This window comes from Brachyhypopomus gauderio, unplaced genomic scaffold (genome assembly GCF_052324685.1).
Source record: "Brachyhypopomus gauderio isolate BG-103 unplaced genomic scaffold, BGAUD_0.2 sc244, whole genome shotgun sequence".
In the NCBI taxonomy this organism is placed as follows: domain Eukaryota; kingdom Metazoa; phylum Chordata; class Actinopteri; order Gymnotiformes; family Hypopomidae; genus Brachyhypopomus; species Brachyhypopomus gauderio.
The window spans coordinates 73,875-98,771 of record NW_027507065.1 but is presented as its reverse complement, the minus strand read 5'-3'; the positions used below and the strand labels follow the sequence as shown (position 1 = coordinate 98,771).

Below are 24,897 nucleotides of genomic sequence, written 5' to 3'. Positions count from 1 at the left end.
CGATGTTAATACAACGCAAATTCAAAAGACTGAATGTCATTTCAAGCCATGCATCCTGAAATTTTCTGTGCATGACTGGCAATTTAGCAATGCACATCTGAGATGACGACATTCACGTAAAATGGCTATAGTTGTTGAAGGATCAACAACTACCTACAGGAAACACTTGCTTTCGGTGCTGAACAAACAAACAAATTTCTCTACAGGAGAATGACCAAACTTTGCCAAGTAAAAGTCAGCATAGGCCCTGTAGAATCAATGTAATTTTAAATGAACTTGTGCTGGCAAAATAATGACACGTTGACAGTAGACAAATAATAATAATAATAACAATAATACACATATGCATATACACATTGTCTTAGAAATTCTGAAACCCTTCAATGGTGAGTACAAAAAAAGTCAGAAGCAGTTGGGTTAGATAATAAGTACAATGATTTATTTAAACATAGACATAGATTAAACCCTTGAGATCTCCGTTACAAACACCCACGTGTCAGTCACAGAGAGAGCTAATTCCCCATTCCGAACTCTCATCCTTTATACCCTTGATCATCAATACACACGGTGTCCACGAGGTGAACACACGGTTATTAACTAAATATGATTGGACAAAGTAAGGAGTGATTAACTCTGATTTGACAGATGCATATGATGCGTGCCCCCTCCCTGCTCAGCATCCTCGTGATGGCATGGCAGACTGAGTGTCGCCGTAGTCCTTTCCAAGCTGAGATTATGCGTCTCCAGCGAGGTCAGTTTAGGAACATCCAGAGGAACATCAGATTAAATGTCCCAGACAGGCACACATAAACACATCTCTGAGGCCTACTAAAGTCACCAGAATGACTTTAGTGCTTTGATTAACACACATATGCAAAAACCTTATTTCTAATGTGTTTAACGTATACTAAGAAAGCCTGATCTAAATGGAAATCACCAAATTTCCACCACATTTCCCTCCTTTTTGTCCTTTATGGACAAATTACATTGACTACAGACCACTCCAATACAGGCTTTCGATCGTAGCATAATTTCCAGGAAGTACATGGATGGTCAAACAATTCACACCTGATTACAAACAGAATACAACATTGGTCAATGAAGTTAATCAAACCAAATCATCATCATCATCATCATCATCAGTAAATGAATCAACATCAGGTGGTAGATTTGTAGCCTTGACATCTGTCCTCATCGTGAGGTCCTCAGGTTTTAGCGCCGTGTCTGCAGCCTGCAAGACACAACTCCTCAGAAGTGACAGCAAACAAGGCACACAGAAAACCATCAACAACAATCGCCATTGTGCTCCATCACCGGATGAGCAAGAGCACAGGGTTCATGGTGGGTGATCGTTGACCCTTCTTGACAGCCGTTGTGCTTGGAGTGCGGGTCACGCCCTTACTGCACTTCCACCCACTCGACTGAGGCGCCCAAACACCCTCCTTTCACCCTACAGAAGCTGGGATGCTTCAGGACCGCTCTTCGTCTGCTCAGGTATTGGAACCTTCTTGCAATGGCTAGCGTGAATCCACGTTCCAGGTCGTGCTGTGGACCTTAGGTAACGCCTCTTTCACCGCCCTGTGAACTTGTGACAAGACAGAGGACAGGTTTGCACAGTAAATCAACATGGCATCATTGCACTCGCTCGTGGTGGGTGCAGAGGGTCGTTCTCACCCGATGCCTGTATTTGGCGGCCTGCCAAATAAGATCTCATTGTTATCATACATCCCCCCTGTTGACACATCATCTTTACCATGTGTCAATCGTGCATACACAGGAAACATGCTCCCAGGAAGAAACGGTTTGTCATTGGGCTCAACCCAAAGGCCCCCCCGCTTCACCGCACCCGCCCGCTGCCACGCAGACAGCTCCGAGGCGGTTGCTGTCTTCTGGAGCTCGCTTATCTCAGCTGTTGTGGAAACAACGGTGTTATCAGCACACAGAGTGTACATGGTGTCCAAACCCTGCTTAAATGACTGCCCAGCTGCTTGCTTTGCAGCCAAATCTGCCCGTTCATTACCCAAAGAAACAGAATCTTTATTGTCAGAATATATACATCACATTTACATACCGCTATTTGCTTCGGGACGAGAATGGCATCACGAAGTTCAGCAATTGATTTCCGATGTGTGATCAACTTCCCCAATGAAGTGAGAACCCCCCTGTGTGTCCAGATAGCCCCGAAGTCGTGCACTACTTCAAAGGCATACCTGTTGCCTGTGCGAATCGCCACTGTTTTACCTAGAACCACTCAGCATGCCTGAGTCAGAGCCACCAATTCAGCTGCCTGCGCCGAATGGTGCCCTGACAGTGGTCCAGGTTCAACAGTGCTGTGTTGCGAAATCCCTGCATAACCCACACAGTTTTTCTCTGTTGCTGGATTACGTGATGCCGATCCGTCCACAAATAGCTCCAGACCTCCCTCAGGTCTGGCATTGGGGAATAGATCTCAGTCGCCGCTTATCATCTGCTGTTTGGACAAACAGAAATACAGAGTTAGCCAGGCCCAATGTTAAGGATGTGTGCAACGCTTGTTTTTAAATGCATTAAAGGCCTGTCGACAGCCTTAGCTTAGGTGAGTGACAGTGTATGGTTGACCATCAACCTTAAAAGCAAACCAAAGCTGTGAGTTTGCATGTGCCGGTACAGAAAAGAAGGCATTAGCCAAATCAACAAAAAACCCACTTACTGTCAGGTGAGACTTGTGACAGAACTGTTAGGGGATTCGGTACCAACGGGGCTCCTGCTACCACATCTAAATTTTACCGCCTGGAGAGCTTTTAACAACCTCCACTCCTCGGTACACCAGGCTCCCTAAATTTTCACTCAGGAAAAAAATTGGAACTCCCACTGGTGAATTAGCATATGGAACAATTACCCCCCCCTTTCCCAATGTCTCAAAGACTGGTCGTATCCCCTTGACCGCTTCAAGGGGTACTGTGGTTTGCAAGGCCTACGGTCTGACCTAGATGTGTTTCTCTAAGTCACACTCCCCTGGGACCACAGAGTCCGTGGGACTCCCTTCAGTCACACACACACACACACCCTCTTATCTTTGGACATTGGAATGTTGGCAACTCGCCCAGATACAGCTGCACTCCCCTGCTCACTCTGACCTCCCAAATCAGTGGTTTAGAAAAACCCGTCCATTGACGGACTGTACCGCACACCATCACACCCACTCCCACAGCCATGCGCACACAAACCCTGCCTCAGCCACACCGTTTACTGTTTGAAACCTAACCTGCTCTGCCCAAGTTAACCCCAAAAAAAACATAACCGCTCAGCAGCAGCACTTGTCTCATAAAACAGCATATATTCCCCCACATGACAGTTCACAATTATTTTGCATAAATCCAGTAGCAGAATCAGTTATTTTATCACTGTCATCAACATCAATTTGTAACAACTCAGTATCAGACTGAAGCACATTACTTATCTCATTAACATTTAAAGGCAAAAGCATTTCTTCATTGCAAGGCATTTTATCACTATCAATGATATCACTACAAACAGCATCAGTATGAGTTAGCGGAAGCATTTCTTCATTGCAAAGCGTGGGAAAAATTTGTGTCTTACCTGACCCTTCCGGAACATCACCAGTCGACCCCTCCGACCATCAGTCCCCACCATGACTTTGCCGACCTTGCTTTTCCCGCTTATCCTGTCTTTGTGGACACTCCTTTGACCAGTGTCCGTCTTCTCCACAGATGTAACAAGCGTTGTCGTCATCATCTCTCCTGCGGTTCTTCACCTTTTTAGTCCTCTTCTGCTCCTTCCCGCTTTTGCCTCCTGCACAGTTACCTTTTTCATCGCCCCTCATCACTCGAACCATGGAAAGTTGTGTTTGCCGCGGTTCTTTGTCTTGCTTCCAGGCACTCACCGTCTTCCATCGCCTTTCCGCGTGGATAGCATGTTGCACAATCACTTCCATCTTGGCTGTCTCCCACGTGATGCAAGTGTCCTTGAGCTTCTCGGAAATCTCCGGCTTCAGTCCATTGATGAAAGCATTCCGCAAATGAGCTTCATAGGGTGTGATTGGCCCGTTGTCCATCCTGTCGGGCTTGTCCATGCCGCAGTGAGCATCATGCACCTGGGTGAGTCGATACAGGTACTCCTGCACAGTCTCTGAGTCATTTTGTTTACAAATAGCTATTTTGGTTAAATCCATAACAAGGGGAAAGGCATCCCGTATTGCTGCACATAGTTCATGTAACATTGTCCGATACGGTTTGTTACCTTCATGTGACCACTCACTGTTGACCAACTGAATGTTCTTGAGTGACCAGTCCATCTGGATCTTTGTAACCTCTACTCCCAGTTTCAGGCCCAGGAGTCGTCGCAGCTCATGTGACGTCGGCCTGAACTCACGGCAAAACATGTCCAGTTCATGTGCAAACTTACGCCCCCCAATGTCACCAGGGAGCTTGAACTGCTTCATCACTTCCTGTAAATCTGCAACAGTCCATGTTCTCATAACAAGCATAGGCCCATCCTGACCAGCCACCTCTACCATTGGGCACATCACCTGATCATTGGTTGTTTCCGGAAGAGGGGACAGGGGCGGCTCGCTGACGTGGACCATCCGTCCTTGGCTTGGTCCGGCAGTTGTGTCTTGCCCGTCTCGCGATCTTGTGTGCATAGCCACTGGGCTGATTGGACGTGCTGGAGGAGGCTTGTTTTGTCTGACTGGTTCCTGGGGCTTGACGTCGGTGGGGTTGGGTGGGGCCGTCAGGGCGGTTGGGGGTCGCCTGGGACATCCGTCCAGGTCTGGATCTGCAACACACTTAACAGACTGGAGATTCTTAAGTTCCCGTTGAACTTCATATTTAGTTTGTGTTTGCAATCTATAATCCCGCCGTTTCGCCTCCCTCTCCCACAAGTCAAAAGCTTCCCAGTTTACCTTGAACCCATCATATTGTTCTTTTATCAGACTTCGTTTTAATGCTGCAATTCGGTTCATGTTAAAACTCCCTCCCTCTGGGAAATCACATTTCTTTACCCACATGTGAAATTGTTTTAAACTTTCGGGCCCATACCGTTCTTTCATGTACCTTATTCTAGGATGTGCGTGCAGTATCTCACTGACCTCCCTGTCAGTATGACTACTACCACATCCGCCCATTTTGCTGCTTCGTGGATTTAAAAAAATAACAACTCTCACACAACACTCACACTCACGCAGAACCTGACTCTCACTCTCCCTGATACTCTGCTCCTCGACTCCTAGCCGAGGGTGAAACACTTAATCATTCAGTTACCCCGCCCGATAACCATAACCGTGTATACACGCACCAGGAGAGAAGTCCCAACCTCTGCAATAAGTTTATATCAACACTTTGTACTCACCAGGGTTTAGTTAACTTAAATGTTCGTCTGTTCCTGGGAAAACTCCGACGCCGAGGAGGCACACACACCTGCGAGTCCCGCTCAACGGAATTTGTCGTTGGCTGACTGAAGTAAGGCCTTCAGGAGCTAAGCGCTTAGTCTCCCCCTCAGGTGTGCCGTCCTCAGTCGTGGAGTCCCATCTGGGGTGCCAAAATGTCTTAGAAATTCTGAAACCCTTCAATGGTGAGTACAAAAAAAGTCAGAAGCAGTTGGGTTAGATAATAAGTACAATGATTTATTTAAACATAGACATAGATTAAACCCTTGAGATCTCCATTACAAACACCCACGTGTCAGTCACAGAGAGAGCTAATTCCCCATTCCGAACTCTCATCCTTTATACCCTTGATCATCAATACACACGGTGTCCACGAGGTGAACACACGGTTATTAACTAAATATGATTGGACAAAGTAAGGAGTGATTAACTCTGATTTGACAGATGCATATGATGCGTGCCCCCTCCCTGCTCAGCATCCTCGTGATGGCATGGCAGACTGAGTGTCGCCGTAGTCCTTTCCAAGCTGAGATTATGCGTCTCCAGCGAGGTCAGTTTAGGAACATCCAGAGGAACATCAGATTAAATGTCCCAGACAGGCACACATAAACACATCTCTGAGGCCTACTAAAGTCACCAGAATGACTTTAGTGCTTTGATTAACACACATATGCAAAAACCTTATTTCTAATGTGTTTAACGTATACTAAGAAAGCCTGATCTAAATGGAAATCACCAAATTTCCACCACAACATACAGTACATACATAAAACAGAGGAGCAAAGCCATATAATGAGATTAGAACTATAGATTTCTAGAGAAATCTGGCGTGAGATGATTCTAGCATAGTTTTTAAATCTACTTAATAAAGAATAATATTCATTCATAAAGAGAACAGCCTTTTAACCACTCCACTTATGGTAGTGAATTTATGGAATCAGAGAAATTCGAACTGAAGTATAATGGTATCAAAAGAAAGAAGTTTGAGATTAATCCAGTTTCTAGTGTCCATGCAAAAACTTTGTAAATATTGAGATGGAAAAACATATGCTCCTGGGATTCATCTTCTGACTTAAAAAAGGTCCATTAATCCACATCAAGTTTAACTCTTCTTTCAAGAAACATGGCTACAGGATATATCTTATTTATTATTTTGAAATGAGTCTCTTTTACTTTAGAAGACATGAGCCATTTGACAAGCCTTTGTGGTTTTATAATTTTTATTAGGATGTTTCTTGAAAGAATATCTATTATATCTTTTGTCTCATACCATCAGTGATAATCTTGTTATTACACTTGAACTCAACAGTCATTCACTTTTAACATGGGCATCGAAACAGTCAACTCTGAATATAAAATGTTAAAGGAATCACTTTGCAGACTTTCTTTAAATCTTTATAACAACTCATATCAGATCATATTTTTTCAACAAAGGATGAGAAATTTAAAACATCATGGCAATCTTTTTCATAGCAATCTTTTGTAAATATTGACTTCCTTACCAACTGTGCCCTATTATTCTGTGACCGCGGTCTTCATCCATGTGAAATTTCAAACCCTCTAAAATATTCAAGGACCGTCAAGGACGGCTGTCTTTTATGCCTGTTTTCAAAAACTTTCCAGGGCCTTGAACTTATTTTTTCAGATTCACAAACTTTCAAGGATTTCAAGGACCCGTGGGAACCCTGTAGGCCTATGATATGATATTTATGTCCAATATAGTCCGACAGGCTATGCCAAGCTACCGTAGCCAACTCCGGTAGCATCCGACACGATACAGAGTACTCCAGCACTCAAAAGCTCCAATACTGTCTATAATCTAATGTTTAGTATTAGAATATATATTTTGTACAATATCGCTTATGAAAAATTATCAATTTTTACTCACGTGTACACTGAGTCGCGTCGTAGCGGGTGTACGGTCTCACTTCCGGGTTGGCGAAAATGCCGAAAATTGCTCATATATTCCATAAAAAGTTATCGGTTTATGTTCAAAAGTATCCACAATCAGAATAAAAACGAACAAAATAATCCACGACTGCTTCAGTTTCGCCGAATAGTGCGTTCTGGGGAGCTTGGCTTAGGTTAGCAAAGGTTAGCGGTTAGCTTATGTTGCTATGCTAGCGGACCCACATTGGAAATGAAGCGCGACTTTCCGAGGGCTCAATAAAAAAATATAATTGAGCAATCATGGCAAATGAGGGCTGGTTAGCTTCAGAAGGAAGTAAACTATTGGTTAGAAGAGCTTCCAATCACTTGTAAGGCTCCGGCTTGTCTCTGTGGACTGATCAAGTTGGTGCACTTGCAGTCAACACGAGCGAGTGTGGCCAGGGTTGGCAGGTCGTGCATAAATATCCCGGCCAAAGTCAGTGTAAAATGCGCCCGTCAGAAGCCAAAAGTAGCCCAAAGTGTTAGAGTGTTAAAATTGAGACTATTTAAGGATTATATCGCCATCGATTGTTATTGTTGACTTGTAACTCCCGCGGTGGGCCAAGTGAAAAGTAGCCCAAAAACGAAAAACTTTGAAGGAGTTTCAAACAAGCCCAATTTGGAGTGAAAACCGCGAATCTGGCAACCAGGTTTAGATGGTATGTGCAGTATATAAAGAGCTGCAAATTCATATATGTCTCGAGGACGGTATGCCAAAAAGTATATTAACCTAAATATATTTTAGGAAACAGAATAGTCCTATATTACATATATTCTAGTTCTACATTAACTGTTCAAACATTATTCCATTTTTCCCTGTGCAAAAATAAGATTTCGCTACCACAATGCATTACTATTTTGCATAAACCAATCAGCTTCAAGTCGGCATATGACGCCCGCTGACGTTTCTAGGAAGTAAACAGGAAACTAACGAGCTAACTGTGAATGTCTTTGGACTGGCTTGATCAAATTTGACAATTAAGCCATCTTTTTTTAGTTATATTGTGCTGCATCTAATAAAGTATGGTTAGCAAACGCTTCCTTGTATCCATGTTAACGTTAGTGATTGTATCAATAAATTTACCTTGACAGACCACAAGCTATTACTTACTATTGAGATGTTTGTTTTAGCTAGCTAACTATGAAGCTGCTGTGTAAGTAGCATATCATTACATTTTTATTTTTATTCATCTTCCCCCCTGCACAGTGTCAATGAAAAACAAGGTGACAGGAGAGGTCCGCGTGAGGGCAGTTTGTCATAGGTCTATGAGGAAAAGTGAAAAGCCACATGACTTGAGAGTAGGATCAATGGTTACACACACACACACACAAGTGTTTGTGTATATATGTATGTATGTATGTATGTACAAACATGCACTAATCAGTCATAACAATTACTGTTTTTTCGCAAGATATTTAAATATGGCAGTCTGAACTAAAGAAGCAAAAGCAGCCTTAATCCTGTGGTCTTTGCTGAATAAGACTTCCAGGGACTTCACATACAGTTGTTCCTGTTCTGGCAAAACAAAATATCCTGTTCTCACTCAACAAAATATTGGGCGCAGTGGGGGGCGCAAAATTATTCTCATCTATTAATGGGGGGCACGGCAGAAAACGTTTGGGAACCACTCCTTTAATGTACAAGTGTATAGAAGTGTATAACCACTACATCAGATTACTGCCATAATATAAGCAAAGCTGATTAAATATTGAAGGTGTGGTCATCTCCAATCACACCCTTCACTAATCACATTGACTAAATCTATAGCATCAATAAAACATGGTATTTGGTGCCCAAGCTTTTGCATGTGCCTACATATTTTATCTCTCTACCTTCAGTGAATTAAAGTGGATGTGTACAGTCAACTAATTTGGGAAACTTTACCTGACTTATTTATTTTTGCTCAATTACTGCTGTTCAATAAAATGTTAACAGATATTTTAATATATTTTTTCTCCTTAGATGGTGTTAAAACACTCGAGCCCTGTCATTTTGGTGAGCACCCATTGCTCCTGTGTGGCAGGATGTGCCCTGTGCAATCATTTGGTTGCCCTTCTTTATCAGACTGCACACTATTCTCAGCTAGATATTCCTGCTGTACCCCCAGTCCAAAGCTGCACAGACACCGAGCAGCGAGTTACCTAGCATGTCAGTTTGTATGTCACATGTATGTTCATCCATATGTAGCCACCATTAAAACAGTGCTAAATGTGTCCCTACTTTTAGGGTGTGAAGCCGGGACCCGTTGGAGAAATGGAGGTTCGAAAACCAAGGAATTCAACTGCTGACTGTGTGAGGTTATATATATATATATAAGTTATCTTTTAAACCTTATATTCAACATCTAATTAAAAAGCTTAGACTTTTGTTAGGTTTTTATTATAGAAATAAATCTTGTTTTTCTTTTATTGTAAAAAAGAAGTTAGTTGAAGCAACGTTCATGCCTGTATTAGATTATGGAGATATTTTGTATATGAATGCTCCTGTGCACTGTTTGAGCATACTGGACAGTGTGTATCATAGTGCTTTGCGATTTATAACAAACTGTCGACCTCTTACTCATCATTGTTTGTTATACACAAAAGTGAATTGGACTTTGTTGCAGGCACGACGTTTTGCACATTGGTATGTTTTTATTTACAAAGCACTAATTGGGAATTTGCCTAATTATTTATGTTGTCTTCTGAATAGAAGGCAAAGTCTGCTCAGTCTTCGTTCGAGTGAGTTTTTGCAACTTGCTGTTCCTAGAGCTCGAACAGAGCTAGGAAAGACTGCTTTTAGTTTTGCTGCTCCATACACATGGAACCGGTTACAGGCTGATATAAAAATCAAGGACCTTGTTTCTTTGAACAGATTTAAGACTCTGATAAAATCAGTCAGGTCCAGATCATCTGTGTGTGCGTGTTTTAATAAATTTTATGTGAGATTTTGAATGTATCTTGAATGTTGTAATTTGTGCTGCTGCTCGGTCTCTCTTGGCCAGGTCTCTCTTGTAAAAGGGATCTTGTATCTCAAGGGACTAACCTGGTTAAATAAAGGCAAATAAAAAAATAAAAAAATATTACCTTTGATCCATGTGATGTGTAATGAAGTTTAGATTATATTGTGGCAGTAATTTGATTTAATGGTTATACACGTTTTTGCTTTTAATATTTTTCAGAAGTTCACATTATAAAGCGTTTGGATGGAGAAATGCCCAATGTTGCCATGCTAAGAGTGTCAGAGGTCTATAAGAAGTTTTAGTCCTGTAATTGCCCCTCTGGTTACAACAATGGGCATGTGAACTGCAGTCCCATTAGTTGAATGTGCTTTTGGGCCTGTAGAGGCAGGGAGTGTGGTTTCATTCCATCATAAGCCAGCAGCAGTGAGAGAAATTGTGAACATCCCAGGTGCCCCCACTGAAGCACCCCTTGCTATCCAAAACTATAGGCTGGGACGATGAGAATGTGCGTATGTTTTGTGAGAAGAGGAAGAAGTGCATGTTAAGTCCCTGGAAGTGTGATTGAGCATGGGCCAGAGGATTGAAGCTGCAACACAGGAGCAGAGTTGATGTGAAGAATGGCATGGTCTGAGAAAGATGAGAGTAACATGTACAGCAGGCATGTGAAACATAGGGCCCGCGGGCCGGACCCGTCCCGTTGGATTATTTAATACGGCCCGGCATAAATTTCTGAGTATGTCAAAAAATGAAGCAAGTCTCTAGCTCATTTCTATCAAAAGTTGTGATTTTTAAAAAATGAATACAAATCAAATGCTCTCTCTGGTCGCTAGAGGGCAGTAAATGACAGCATGCAGCACTGACACGAGTTAAAGCTTCAGTCAAAGGATGCAATTCCGCTATGAAGCGATTCTGCTATGAAGGATAAATTTGGGTCCGTGGAAATGAATACGTTTTATCAATATCTCGTGCCAGGTTACCCCAAATTAACAGCCATGGCTGCATAAGTTCTATCCATGTTTGGGACTACTTATCTTTGTGAACAGGTGTTCTCTGTAATGAACAATAATAAAACAAAGCAGCGCTCAAGGTTAACAAATAAACACTTGAATGACATTGTTAAATGTGCTGCTACTCAGGATTTGACACCTAATATCGATGCACTTGTGAAGGCAAAAAGATGCCAAGTTACAGGAGCCAGCAGCAGCAAGTAGACTGCAGGAATGCAGTGAGAGAGAGAGAAAAAAAGTGTGATGACACGAAATTTGTTTGCACTCATGAATACAGATCATTAAAAATAAGATTCATCTGGTTTCATATTAAAGATAATTAATATTGTGCAGTATGTTCTCAGCTTCAGTAGGCCCAGCCTAGTAGTTTGATCTGATGTAGTCTAATTTTATTACCCATGCACTGCTATAACTTTTATTTGTATTTCTTTTTTTATTTATTTCAAAGCAGTATGACTATTAAGGTGAAAATATTTTTTTCATAGCTCCCACTTGAGTTTGTTAATGTGGTGAGTTGCTTCAGGTATAAAACTGCATTCACTCAACTGTTAAAATAAACCAGTTGTTAACACATTCACCGTCAAACATGAAAATCTTTTTTTTTTCATTGTTTTAATGTGTTGTGCTTAGAAAAGATCCCTTTTCATCCATGATTATAATATGTAGGGTAGGCTAAAAATGTAGGCTGAATGATAAAGCATAGTACTGAAAAATAAAGCTAAATATTTGGAGTTGATTTGTAGTTACTGATCCGGCTCACCTGAGAACAGAAGGTCTGGATCCGGCCCCACAGCCAAACTGAGTTTGACATGCCTGATCTACACGTTTCCATGAGGCAAACCATGTTCGAGGACATACTTCTGCAGAGAATTTGGCAGAGAGAATCTACAGGGGAACTGTCCAGACCAAGGACATGAGGGGAGGAATTCATATGGAGCCAGTTGCAGTTCAAGAGTACTGCATTCTGAAAAATGTGAATTATTCACCATGTGGGTTTGTCATTCACCCTGATGCTCCATGGCTGGGTTGTTCCCCTGATGGAGTAATCTTCGATCCCTCTGAGAATCCACCATTTGGACTCTTAGAAGTCAAATGCCCCAACATTCAGAGTTATGTGGACTGCCCCTATCTGAAAATGTCAAGCGGTGCTTTGAAACTTCGGAGGCAACACAAGTACTGCTGGCAAGTTCAGGGACAGATCCTCTTGACTGGTTTAGAATGGTGTGATTTTGTTGTGTGTGCTCAGGAGGACACACTAGTTGAGCGAGTTTACAAAAATCAAGAAGTGATGCACACCATTAGAGAAAAAGCGGATCATTTTTTCTTTTACCATTACATACAAAAGTGTTTGCAGTAAAACATAAATACAATGATTACCTGTATAGTGTCAGATTAATTATCTGTTGTTCATTAAGAAGTGATTTGTTTGTTTTTTCTGTCAATGGATTAATTCCACTGTTTTTATGTCTTCCTTTAAGTGCAGACATAAAAAAAATATGAGAAGGATTTTTGATTCTCCAAGCCAAGGTTTATTACAGCAGGTTATTAAGACCAGTAATAATAAAGCATCAAAACATATTTACATATTTTCGATATTTAAATGCATACATTCTAAAATTTGCTCCATGTCTTTACAAGTGGTCCATTCTGATAGTTCACAAGCAGACAAGATACAGTAAATAGCTGATTTATGCTGCCTGAAATAGACATGGGGATGACGGTGTCAAACAATTTGTGCTCCTTTACTTGTCGGATGCACCGTTCAACATGTACCCTGAGCCTGGCTACGGACTGTGTGTGTTTTACGTCATGTGCAGACATTCGTGTGCACCTTTTCAGGAAAACTGGCCTGTGGATCTTACATGGTACAAGATCGTCTACCAGGAAGCCCTTATCCACCATTATTGCCATGTCATGGGTAAGTAGAGGAATAATTCCTGACTGTCTGAACATCTCCCTGTCACTAATAGACCCAGCATAGAGTCCAGACACAAAGGTTATGGCACTATGGGGTGCCATTCCAATTAAGAAAGTAGGTTTGGAGTTGGTGACCCGTATCATCTGATGTGTTGCAGGTTCAATCAGTTCCCAGAAGGCCATCAGGTGGTTGTAGGTTGCAAACCTGCAAAGACAGTAGATGGATTATTAAGATACACTGATCAAAAACGAATCAGTCATATCCAGTATTTTTGTTCAGAAGTTCATCTTTTTAGATCATTTTAACTCTATTGTGCACACATTCCAGGCGGACATTTTAAAAATTCCTCAGATTCCCGACATAGTCCACTATAAAACTAGATATCTCAGGTTGTACATATAGGGAAATGATAATTCATGGCTCAAACTGAAGTAGACAGTTGGGGGAACATATTGATTCACTTCAATACCATATTCCTTGGTTTGTTTTATTTTAGAACCTCTATTACAGATGCTAATATGCCAGGAATGTCAGACAGGGTTCCCACACCTTGGTTAACATAAAATTCAAGGACCTTTCAATGACTTTCCAGGACCAACTTCCTCAAATTCAAGGACAGCACCTGCCAGCATTTACCTACTCTTACCCCTGAATATGTTATCAAAAAACGATGTTAATACAACGCAAATTCAAAAGACTGAATGTCATTTCAAGCCATGCATCCTGAAATTTTCTGTGCATGACTGGCAATTTAGCAATGCACATCTGAGATGACGACATTCACGTAAAATGGCTATAGTTGTTGAAGGATCAACAACTACCTACAGGAAACACTTGCTTTCGGTGCTGAACAAACAAACAAATTTCTCTACAGGAGAATGACCAAACTTTGCCAAGTAAAAGTCAGCATAGGCCCTGTAGAATCAATGTAATTTTAAATGAACTTGTGCTGGCAAAATAATGACACGTTGACAGTAGACAAATAATAATAATAATAACAATAATACACATATGCATATACACATTGTCTTAGAAATTCTGAAACCCTTCAATGGTGAGTACAAAAAAAGTCAGAAGCAGTTGGGTTAGATAATAAGTACAATGATTTATTTAAACATAGACATAGATTAAACCCTTGAGATCTCCGTTACAAACACCCACGTGTCAGTCACAGAGAGAGCTAATTCCCCATTCCGAACTCTCATCCTTTATACCCTTGATCATCAATACACACGGTGTCCACGAGGTGAACACACGGTTATTAACTAAATATGATTGGACAAAGTAAGGAGTGATTAACTCTGATTTGACAGATGCATATGATGCGTGCCCCCTCCCTGCTCAGCATCCTCGTGATGGCATGGCAGACTGAGTGTCGCCGTAGTCCTTTCCAAGCTGAGATTATGCGTCTCCAGCGAGGTCAGTTTAGGAACATCCAGAGGAACATCAGATTAAATGTCCCAGACAGGCACACATAAACACATCTCTGAGGCCTACTAAAGTCACCAGAATGACTTTAGTGCTTTGATTAACACACATATGCAAAAACCTTATTTCTAATGTGTTTAACGTATACTAAGAAAGCCTGATCTAAATGGAAATCACCAAATTTCCACCACATTTCCCTCCTTTTTGTCCTTTATGGACAAATTACATTGACTACAGACCACTCCAATACAGGCTTTCGATCGTAGCATAATTTCCAGGAAGTACATGGATGGTCAAACAATTCACACCTGATTACAAACAGAATACAACATTGGTCAATGAAGTTAATCAAACCAAATCATCATCATCATCATCATCATCAGTAAATGAATCAACATCAGGTGGTAGATTTGTAGCCTTGACATCTGTCCTCATCGTGAGGTCCTCAGGTTTTAGCGCCGTGTCTGCAGCCTGCAAGACACAACTCCTCAGAAGTGACAGCAAACAAGGCACACAGAAAACCATCAACAACAATCGCCATTGTGCTCCATCACCGGATGAGCAAGAGCACAGGGTTCATGGTGGGTGATCGTTGACCCTTCTTGACAGCCGTTGTGCTTGGAGTGCGGGTCACGCCCTTACTGCACTTCCACCCACTCGACTGAGGCGCCCAAACACCCTCCTTTCACCCTACAGAAGCTGGGATGCTTCAGGACCGCTCTTCGTCTGCTCAGGTATTGGAACCTTCTTGCAATGGCTAGCGTGAATCCACGTTCCAGGTCGTGCTGTGGACCTTAGGTAACGCCTCTTTCACCGCCCTGTGAACTTGTGACAAGACAGAGGACAGGTTTGCACAGTAAATCAACATGGCATCATTGCACTCGCTCGTGGTGGGTGCAGAGGGTCGTTCTCACCCGATGCCTGTATTTGGCGGCCTGCCAAATAAGATCTCATTGTTATCATACATCCCCCCTGTTGACACATCATCTTTACCATGTGTCAATCGTGCATACACAGGAAACATGCTCCCAGGAAGAAACGGTTTGTCATTGGGCTCAACCCAAAGGCCCCCCCGCTTCACCGCACCCGCCCGCTGCCACGCAGACAGCTCCGAGGCGGTTGCTGTCTTCTGGAGCTCGCTTATCTCAGCTGTTGTGGAAACAACGGTGTTATCAGCACACAGAGTGTACATGGTGTCCAAACCCTGCTTAAATGACTGCCCAGCTGCTTGCTTTGCAGCCAAATCTGCCCGTTCATTACCCAAAGAAACAGAATCTTTATTGTCAGAATATATACATCACATTTACATACCGCTATTTGCTTCGGGACGAGAATGGCATCACGAAGTTCAGCAATTGATTTCCGATGTGTGATCAACTTCCCCAATGAAGTGAGAACCCCCCTGTGTGTCCAGATAGCCCCGAAGTCGTGCACTACTTCAAAGGCATACCTGTTGCCTGTGCGAATCGCCACTGTTTTACCTAGAACCACTCAGCATGCCTGAGTCAGAGCCACCAATTCAGCTGCCTGCGCCGAATGGTGCCCTGACAGTGGTCCAGGTTCAACAGTGCTGTGTTGCGAAATCCCTGCATAACCCACACAGTTTTTCTCTGTTGCTGGATTACGTGATGCCGATCCGTCCACAAATAGCTCCAGACCTCCCTCAGGTCTGGCATTGGGGAATAGATCTCAGTCGCCGCTTATCATCTGCTGTTTGGACAAACAGAAATACAGAGTTAGCCAGGCCCAATGTTAAGGATGTGTGCAACGCTTGTTTTTAAATGCATTAAAGGCCTGTCGACAGCCTTAGCTTAGGTGAGTGACAGTGTATGGTTGACCATCAACCTTAAAAGCAAACCAAAGCTGTGAGTTTGCATGTGCCGGTACAGAAAAGAAGGCATTAGCCAAATCAACAAAAAACCCACTTACTGTCAGGTGAGACTTGTGACAGAACTGTTAGGGGATTCGGTACCAACGGGGCTCCTGCTACCACATCTAAATTTTACCGCCTGGAGAGCTTTTAACAACCTCCACTCCTCGGTACACCAGGCTCCCTAAATTTTCACTCAGGAAAAAAATTGGAACTCCCACTGGTGAATTAGCATATGGAACAATTACCCCCCCCTTTCCCAATGTCTCAAAGACTGGTCGTATCCCCTTGACCGCTTCAAGGGGTACTGTGGTTTGCAAGGCCTACGGTCTGACCTAGATGTGTTTCTCTAAGTCACACTCCCCTGGGACCACAGAGTCCGTGGGACTCCCTTCAGTCACACACACACACACACCCTCTTATCTTTGGACATTGGAATGTTGGCAACTCGCCCAGATACAGCTGCACTCCCCTGCTCACTCTGACCTCCCAAATCAGTGGTTTAGAAAAACCCGTCCATTGACGGACTGTACCGCACACCATCACACCCACTCCCACAGCCATGCGCACACAAACCCTGCCTCAGCCACACCGTTTACTGTTTGAAACCTAACCTGCTCTGCCCAAGTTAACCCCAAAAAAAACATAACCGCTCAGCAGCAGCACTTGTCTCATAAAACAGCATATATTCCCCCACATGACAGTTCACAATTATTTTGCATAAATCCAGTAGCAGAATCAGTTATTTTATCACTGTCATCAACATCAATTTGTAACAACTCAGTATCAGACTGAAGCACATTACTTATCTCATTAACATTTAAAGGCAAAAGCATTTCTTCATTGCAAGGCATTTTATCACTATCAATGATATCACTACAAACAGCATCAGTATGAGTTAGCGGAAGCATTTCTTCATTGCAAAGCGTGGGAAAAATTTGTGTCTTACCTGACCCTTCCGGAACATCACCAGTCGACCCCTCCGACCATCAGTCCCCACCATGACTTTGCCGACCTTGCTTTTCCCGCTTATCCTGTCTTTGTGGACACTCCTTTGACCAGTGTCCGTCTTCTCCACAGATGTAACAAGCGTTGTCGTCATCATCTCTCCTGCGGTTCTTCACCTTTTTAGTCCTCTTCTGCTCCTTCCCGCTTTTGCCTCCTGCACAGTTACCTTTTTCATCGCCCCTCATCACTCGAACCATGGAAAGTTGTGTTTGCCGCGGTTCTTTGTCTTGCTTCCAGGCACTCACCGTCTTCCATCGCCTTTCCGCGTGGATAGCATGTTGCACAATCACTTCCATCTTGGCTGTCTCCCACGTGATGCAAGTGTCCTTGAGCTTCTCGGAAATCTCCGGCTTCAGTCCATTGATGAAAGCATTCCGCAAATGAGCTTCATAGGGTGTGATTGGCCCGTTGTCCATCCTGTCGGGCTTGTCCATGCCGCAGTGAGCATCATGCACCTGGGTGAGTCGATACAGGTACTCCTGCACAGTCTCTGAGTCATTTTGTTTACAAATAGCTATTTTGGTTAAATCCATAACAAGGGGAAAGGCATCCCGTATTGCTGCACATAGTTCATGTAACATTGTCCGATACGGTTTGTTACCTTCATGTGACCACTCACTGTTGACCAACTGAATGTTCTTGAGTGACCAGTCCATCTGGATCTTTGTAACCTCTACTCCCAGTTTCAGGCCCAGGAGTCGTCGCAGCTCATGTGACGTCGGCCTGAACTCACGGCAAAACATGTCCAGTTCATGTGCAAACTTACGCCCCCCAATGTCACCAGGGAGCTTGAACTGCTTCATCACTTCCTGTAAATCTGCAACAGTCCATGTTCTCATAACAAGCATAGGCCCATCCTGACCAGCCACCTCTACCATTGGGCACATCACCTGATCATTGGTTGTTTCCGGAAGAGGGGACAGGGGCGGCTCGCTGACGTGGACCATCCGTCCTTGGCTTGGTCCGGCAGTTGTGTCTTGCCCGTCTCGCGATCTTGTGTGCATAGCCACTGGGCTGATTGGACGTGCTGGAGGAGGCTTGTTTTGTCTGACTGGTTCCTGGGGCTTGACGTCGGTGGGGTTGGGTGGGGCCGTCAGGGCGGTTGGGGGTCGCCTGGGACATCCGTCCAGGTCTGGATCTGCAACACACTTAACAGACTGGAGATTCTTAAGTTCCCGTTGAACTTCATATTTAGTTTGTGTTTGCAATCTATAATCCCGCCGTTTCGCCTCCCTCTCCCACAAGTCAAAAGCTTCCCAGTTTACCTTGAACCCATCATATTGTTCTTTTATCAGACTTCGTTTTAATGCTGCAATTCGGTTCATGTTAAAACTCCCTCCCTCTGGGAAATCACATTTCTTTACCCACATGTGAAATTGTTTTAAACTTTCGGGCCCATACCGTTCTTTCATGTACCTTATTCTAGGATGTGCGTGCAGTATCTCACTGACCTCCCTGTCAGTATGACTACTACCACATCCGCCCATTTTGCTGCTTCGTGGATTTAAAAAAATAACAACTCTCACACAACACTCACACTCACGCAGAACCTGACTCTCACTCTCCCTGATACTCTGCTCCTCGACTCCTAGCCGAGGGTGAAACACTTAATCATTCAGTTACCCCGCCCGATAACCATAACCGTGTATACACGCACCAGGAGAGAAGTCCCAACCTCTGCAATAAGTTTATATCAACACTTTGTACTCACCAGGGTTTAGTTAACTTAAATGTTCGTCTGTTCCTGGGAAAACTCCGACGCCGAGGAGGCACACACACCTGCGAGTCCCGCTCAACGGAATTTGTCGTTGGCTGACTGAAGTAAGGCCTTCAGGAGCTAAGCGCTTAGTCTCCCCCTCAGGTGTGCCGTCCTCAGTCGTGGAGTCCCATCTGGGGTGCCAAAATGTCTTAGAAATTCTGAAACCCTTCAATGGTGAGTACAAAAAAAGTCAGAAGCAGTTGGGTTAGATAATAAGTACAATGATTTATTTAAACATAGACATAGATTAAACCCTTGAGATCTCCATTACAAACACCCACGTGTCAGTCACAGAGAGAGCTAATTCCCCATTCCGAACTCTCATCCTTTATACCCTTGATCATCAATACACACGGTGTCCACGAGGTGAACACACGGTTATTAACTAAATATGATTGGACAAAGTAAGGAGTGATTAACTCTGATTTGACAGATGCATATGATGCGTGCCCCCTCCCTGCTCAGCATCCTCGTGATGGCATGGCAGACTGAGTGTCGCCGTAGTCCTTTCCAAGCTGAGATTATGCGTCTCCAGCGAGGTCAGTTTAGGAACATCCAGAGGAACATCAGATTAAATGTCCCAGACAGGCACACATAAACACATCTCTGAGGCCTACTAAAGTCACCAGAATGACTTTAGTGCTTTGATTAACACACATATGCAAAAACCTTATTTCTAATGTGTTTAACGTATACTAAGAAAGCCTGATCTAAATGGAAATCACCAAATTTCCACCACAACATACAGTACATACATAAAACAGAGGAGCAAAGCCATATAATGAGATTAGAACTATAGATTTCTAGAGAAATCTGGCGTGAGATGATTCTAGCATAGTTTTTAAATCTACTTAATAAAGAATAATATTCATTCATAAAGAGAACAGCCTTTTAACCACTCCACTTATGGTAGTGAATTTATGGAATCAGAGAAATTCGAACTGAAGTATAATGGTATCAAAAGAAAGAAGTTTGAGATTAATCCAGTTTCTAGTGTCCATGCAAAAACTTTGTAAATATTGAGATGGAAAAACATATGCTCCTGGGATTCATCTTCTGACTTAAAAAAGGTCCATTAATCCACATCAAGTTTAACTCTTCTTTCAAGAAACATGGCTACAGGATATATCTTATTTATTATTTTGAAATGAGTCTCTTTTACTTTAGAAGACATGAGCCATTTGACAAGCCTTTGTGGTTTTATAATTTTTATTAGGATGTTTCTTGAAAGAATATCTATTATATCTTTTGTCTCATACCATCAGTGATAATCTTGTTATTACACTTGAACTCAACAGTCATTCACTTTTAACATGGGCATCGAAACAGTCAACTCTGAATATAAAATGTTAAAGGAATCACTTTGCAGACTTTCTTTAAATCTTTATAACAACTCATATCAGATCATATTTTTTCAACAAAGGATGAGAAATTTAAAACATCATGGCAATCTTTTTCATAGCAATCTTTTGTAAATATTGACTTCCTTACCAACTGTGCCCTATTATTCTGTGACCGCGGTCTTCATCCATGTGAAATTTCAAACCCTCTAAAATATTCAAGGACCGTCAAGGACGGCTGTCTTTTATGCCTGTTTTCAAAAACTTTCCAGGGCCTTGAACTTATTTTTTCAGATTCACAAACTTTCAAGGATTTCAAGGACCCGTGGGAACCCTGTAGGCCTATGATATGATATTTATGTCCAATATAGTCCGACAGGCTATGCCAAGCTACCGTAGCCAACTCCGGTAGCATCCGACACGATACAGAGTACTCCAGCACTCAAAAGCTCCAATACTGTCTATAATCTAATGTTTAGTATTAGAATATATATTTTGTACAATATCGCTTATGAAAAATTATCAATTTTTACTCACGTGTACACTGAGTCGCGTCGTAGCGGGTGTACGGTCTCACTTCCGGGTTGGCGAAAATGCCGAAAATTGCTCATATATTCCATAAAAAGTTATCGGTTTATGTTCAAAAGTATCCACAATCAGAATAAAAACGAACAAAATAATCCACGACTGCTTCAGTTTCGCCGAATAGTGCGTTCTGGGGAGCTTGGCTTAGGTTAGCAAAGGTTAGCGGTTAGCTTATGTTGCTATGCTAGCGGACCCACATTGGAAATGAAGCGCGACTTTCCGAGGGCTCAATAAAAAAATATAATTGAGCAATCATGGCAAATGAGGGCTGGTTAGCTTCAGAAGGAAGTAAACTATTGGTTAGAAGAGCTTCCAATCACTTGTAAGGCTCCGGCTTGTCTCTGTGGACTGATCAAGTTGGTGCACTTGCAGTCAACACGAGCGAGTGTGGCCAGGGTTGGCAGGTCGTGCATAAATATCCCGGCCAAAGTCAGTGTAAAATGCGCCCGTCAGAAGCCAAAAGTAGCCCAAAGTGTTAGAGTGTTAAAATTGAGACTATTTAAGGATTATATCGCCATCGATTGTTATTGTTGACTTGTAACTCCCGCGGTGGGCCAAGTGAAAAGTAGCCCAAAAACGAAAAACTTTGAAGGAGTTTCAAACAAGCCCAATTTGGAGTGAAAACCGCGAATCTGGCAACCAGGTTTAGATGGTATGTGCAGTATATAAAGAGCTGCAAATTCATATATGTCTCGAGGACGGTATGCCAAAAAGTATATTAACCTAAATATATTTTAGGAAACAGAATAGTCCTATATTACATATATTCTAGTTCTACATTAACTGTTCAAACATTATTCCATTTTTCCCTGTGCAAAAATAAGATTTCGCTACCACAATGCATTACTATTTTGCATAAACCAATCAGCTTCAAGTCGGCATATGACGCCCGCTGACGTTTCTAGGAAGTAAACAGGAAACTAACGAGCTAACTGTGAATGTCTTTGGACTGGCTTGATCAAATTTGACAATTAAGCCATCTTTTTTTAGTTATATTGTGCTGCATCTAATAAAGTATGGTTAGCAAACGCTTCCTTGTATCCATGTTAACGTTAGTGATTGTATCAATAAATTTACCTTGACAGACCACAAGCTATTACTTACTATTGAGATGTTTGTTTTAGCTAGCTAACTATGAAGCTGCTGTGTAAGTAGCATATCATTACATTTTTATTTTTATTCATCTTCCCCCCTGCACAGTGTCAATGAAAAACAAGGTGACAGGAGAGGTCCGCGTGAGGGCAGTTTGTCATAGGTCTATGAGGAAAAGTGAAAAGCCACATGACTTGAGAGTAGGATCAATGGTTACACACACACACACACAAGTGTTTGTGTATATATGTATGTATGTATGTATGTACAAACATGCACTAATCAGTCATAACAATTACTGTTTTTTCGCAAGATATTTAAATATGGCAGTCTGAACTAAAGAAGCAAAAGCAGCCTTAATCCTGTGGTCTTTGCTGAATAAGACTTCCAGGGACTTCACATACAGTTGTTCCTGTTCTGGCAAAACAAAATATCCTGTTCTCACTCAACAAAATATTGGGCGCAGTGGGGGGCGCAAAATTATTCTCATCTATTAATGGGGGGCACGGCAGAAAACGTTTGGGAACCACTCCTTTAATGTACAAGTGTATAGAAGTGTATAACCACTACATCAGATTACTGCCATAATATAAGCAAAGCTGATTAAATATTGAAGGTGTGGTCATCTCCAATCACACCCTTCACTAATCACATTGACTAAATCTATAGCATCAATAAAACATGGTATTTGGTGCCCAAGCTTTTGCATGTGCCTACATATTTTATCTCTCTACCTTCAGTGAATTAAAGTGGATGTGTACAGTCAACTAATTTGGGAAACTTTACCTGACTTATTTATTTTTGCTCAATTACTGCTGTTCAATAAAATGTTAACAGATATTTTAATATATTTTTTCTCCTTAGATGGTGTTAAAACACTCGAGCCCTGTCATTTTGGTGAGCACCCATTGCTCCTGTGTGGCAGGATGTGCCCTGTGCAATCATTTGGTTGCCCTTCTTTATCAGACTGCACACTATTCTCAGCTAGATATTCCTGCTGTACCCCCAGTCCAAAGCTGCACAGACACCGAGCAGCGAGTTACCTAGCATGTCAGTTTGTATGTCACATGTATGTTCATCCATATGTAGCCACCATTAAAACAGTGCTAAATGTGTCCCTACTTTTAGGGTGTGAAGCCGGGACCCGTTGGAGAAATGGAGGTTCGAAAACCAAGGAATTCAACTGCTGACTGTGTGAGGTTATATATATATATATATATATATATATATATATATATATATATATATATATATATATATATATATATATATATATATAAGTTATCTTTTAAACCTTATATTCAACATCTAATTAAAAAGCTTAGACTTTTGTTAGGTTTTTATTATAGAAATAAATCTTGTTTTTCTTTTATTGTAAAAAAGAAGTTAGTTGAAGCAACGTTCATGCCTGTATTAGATTATGGAGATATTTTGTATATGAATGCTCCTGTGCACTGTTTGAGCATACTGGACAGTGTGTATCATAGTGCTTTGCGATTTATAACAAACTGTCGACCTCTTACTCATCATTGTTTGTTATACACAAAAGTGAATTGGACTTTGTTGCAGGCACGACGTTTTGCACATTGGTATGTTTTTATTTACAAAGCACTAATTGGGAATTTGCCTAATTATTTATGTTGTCTTCTGAATAGAAGGCAAAGTCTGCTCAGTCTTCGTTCGAGTGAGTTTTTGCAACTTGCTGTTCCTAGAGCTCGAACAGAGCTAGGAAAGACTGCTTTTAGTTTTGCTGCTCCATACACTTGGAACCGGTTACAGGCTGATATAAAAATCAAGGACCTTGTTTCTTTGAACAGATTTAAGACTCTGATAAAATCAGTCAGGTCCAGATCATCTGTGTGTGCGTGTTTTAATAAATTTTATGTGAGATTTTGAATGTATCTTGAATGTTGTAATTTGTGCTGCTGCTCGGTCTCTCTTGGCCAGGTCTCTCTTGTAAAAGGGATCTTGTATCTCAAGGGACTAACCAGGGACTAACCTGGTTAAATAAAGGCAAATAAAAAAATAAAAAAATATTACCTTTGATCCATGTGATGTGTAATGAAGTTTAGATTATATTGTGGCAGTAATTTGATTTAATGGTTATACACGTTTTTGCTTTTAATATTTTTCAGAAGTTCACATTATAAAGCGTTTGGATGAAGAAATGCCCAATGTTGCCATGCTAAGAGTGTCAGAGGTCTATAAGAAGTTTTAGTCCTGTAATTGCCCCTCTGGTTACAACAATGGGCATGTGAACTGCAGTCCCATTAGTTGAATGTGCTTTTGGGCCTGTAGAGGCAGGGAGTGTGGTTTCATTCCATCATAAGCCAGCAGCAGTGAGAGAAATTGTGAACATCCCAGGTGCCCCCACTGAAGCACCCCTTGCTATCCAAAACTATAGGCTGGGACGATGAGAATGTGCGTATGTTTTGTGAGAAGAGGAAGAAGTGCATGTTAAGTCCCTGGAAGTGTGATTGAGCATGGGCCAGAGGATTGAAGCTGCAACACAGGAGCAGAGTTGATGTGAAGAATGGCATGGTCTGAGAAAGATGAGAGTAACATGTACAGCAGGCATGTGAAACATAGGGCCCGCGGGCCGGACCCGTCCCGTTGGATTATTTAATACGGCC

The 24,897-nt window shown here is 42.1% G+C and overlaps 2 protein-coding genes across 4 annotated transcripts; both read right to left on the bottom strand.

Annotated features, from left to right (window-relative positions):
- Positions 1-417: 417 nt before the first annotated feature.
- Positions 418-7,415, bottom strand: LOC143504248 (uncharacterized). Of its 2 annotated transcripts, none has more exons than XM_076995759.1 (2): positions 7,275-7,415; positions 418-5,563 (listed from the first exon to the last, which is right to left on the bottom strand). In XM_076995759.1, exon 2 carries the CDS (start codon positions 5,123-5,125, stop codon positions 3,620-3,622), a length of 1,506 nt encoding a protein of 501 aa, XP_076851874.1. In that variant the 5' UTR covers positions 5,126-5,563; positions 7,275-7,415; the 3' UTR covers positions 418-3,619. The 2 variants fall into 2 exon arrangements, with proteins under 2 accessions (XP_076851874.1, XP_076851875.1); XM_076995760.1 differs by lacking the exon at positions 7,275-7,415 and having other exon boundaries at positions 418-1,585; positions 3,580-6,438.
- Positions 7,416-14,267: 6,852 nt separating this feature from the next.
- Positions 14,268-21,265, bottom strand: LOC143504247 (uncharacterized). Of its 2 annotated transcripts, none has more exons than XM_076995757.1 (2): positions 21,125-21,265; positions 14,268-19,413 (listed from the first exon to the last, which is right to left on the bottom strand). In XM_076995757.1, exon 2 carries the CDS (start codon positions 18,973-18,975, stop codon positions 17,470-17,472), a length of 1,506 nt encoding a protein of 501 aa, XP_076851872.1. In that variant the 5' UTR covers positions 18,976-19,413; positions 21,125-21,265; the 3' UTR covers positions 14,268-17,469. The 2 variants fall into 2 exon arrangements, with proteins under 2 accessions (XP_076851872.1, XP_076851873.1); XM_076995758.1 differs by lacking the exon at positions 21,125-21,265 and having other exon boundaries at positions 14,268-15,435; positions 17,430-20,288.
- Between the last annotated feature and the right edge of the window lie 3,632 nt (positions 21,266-24,897).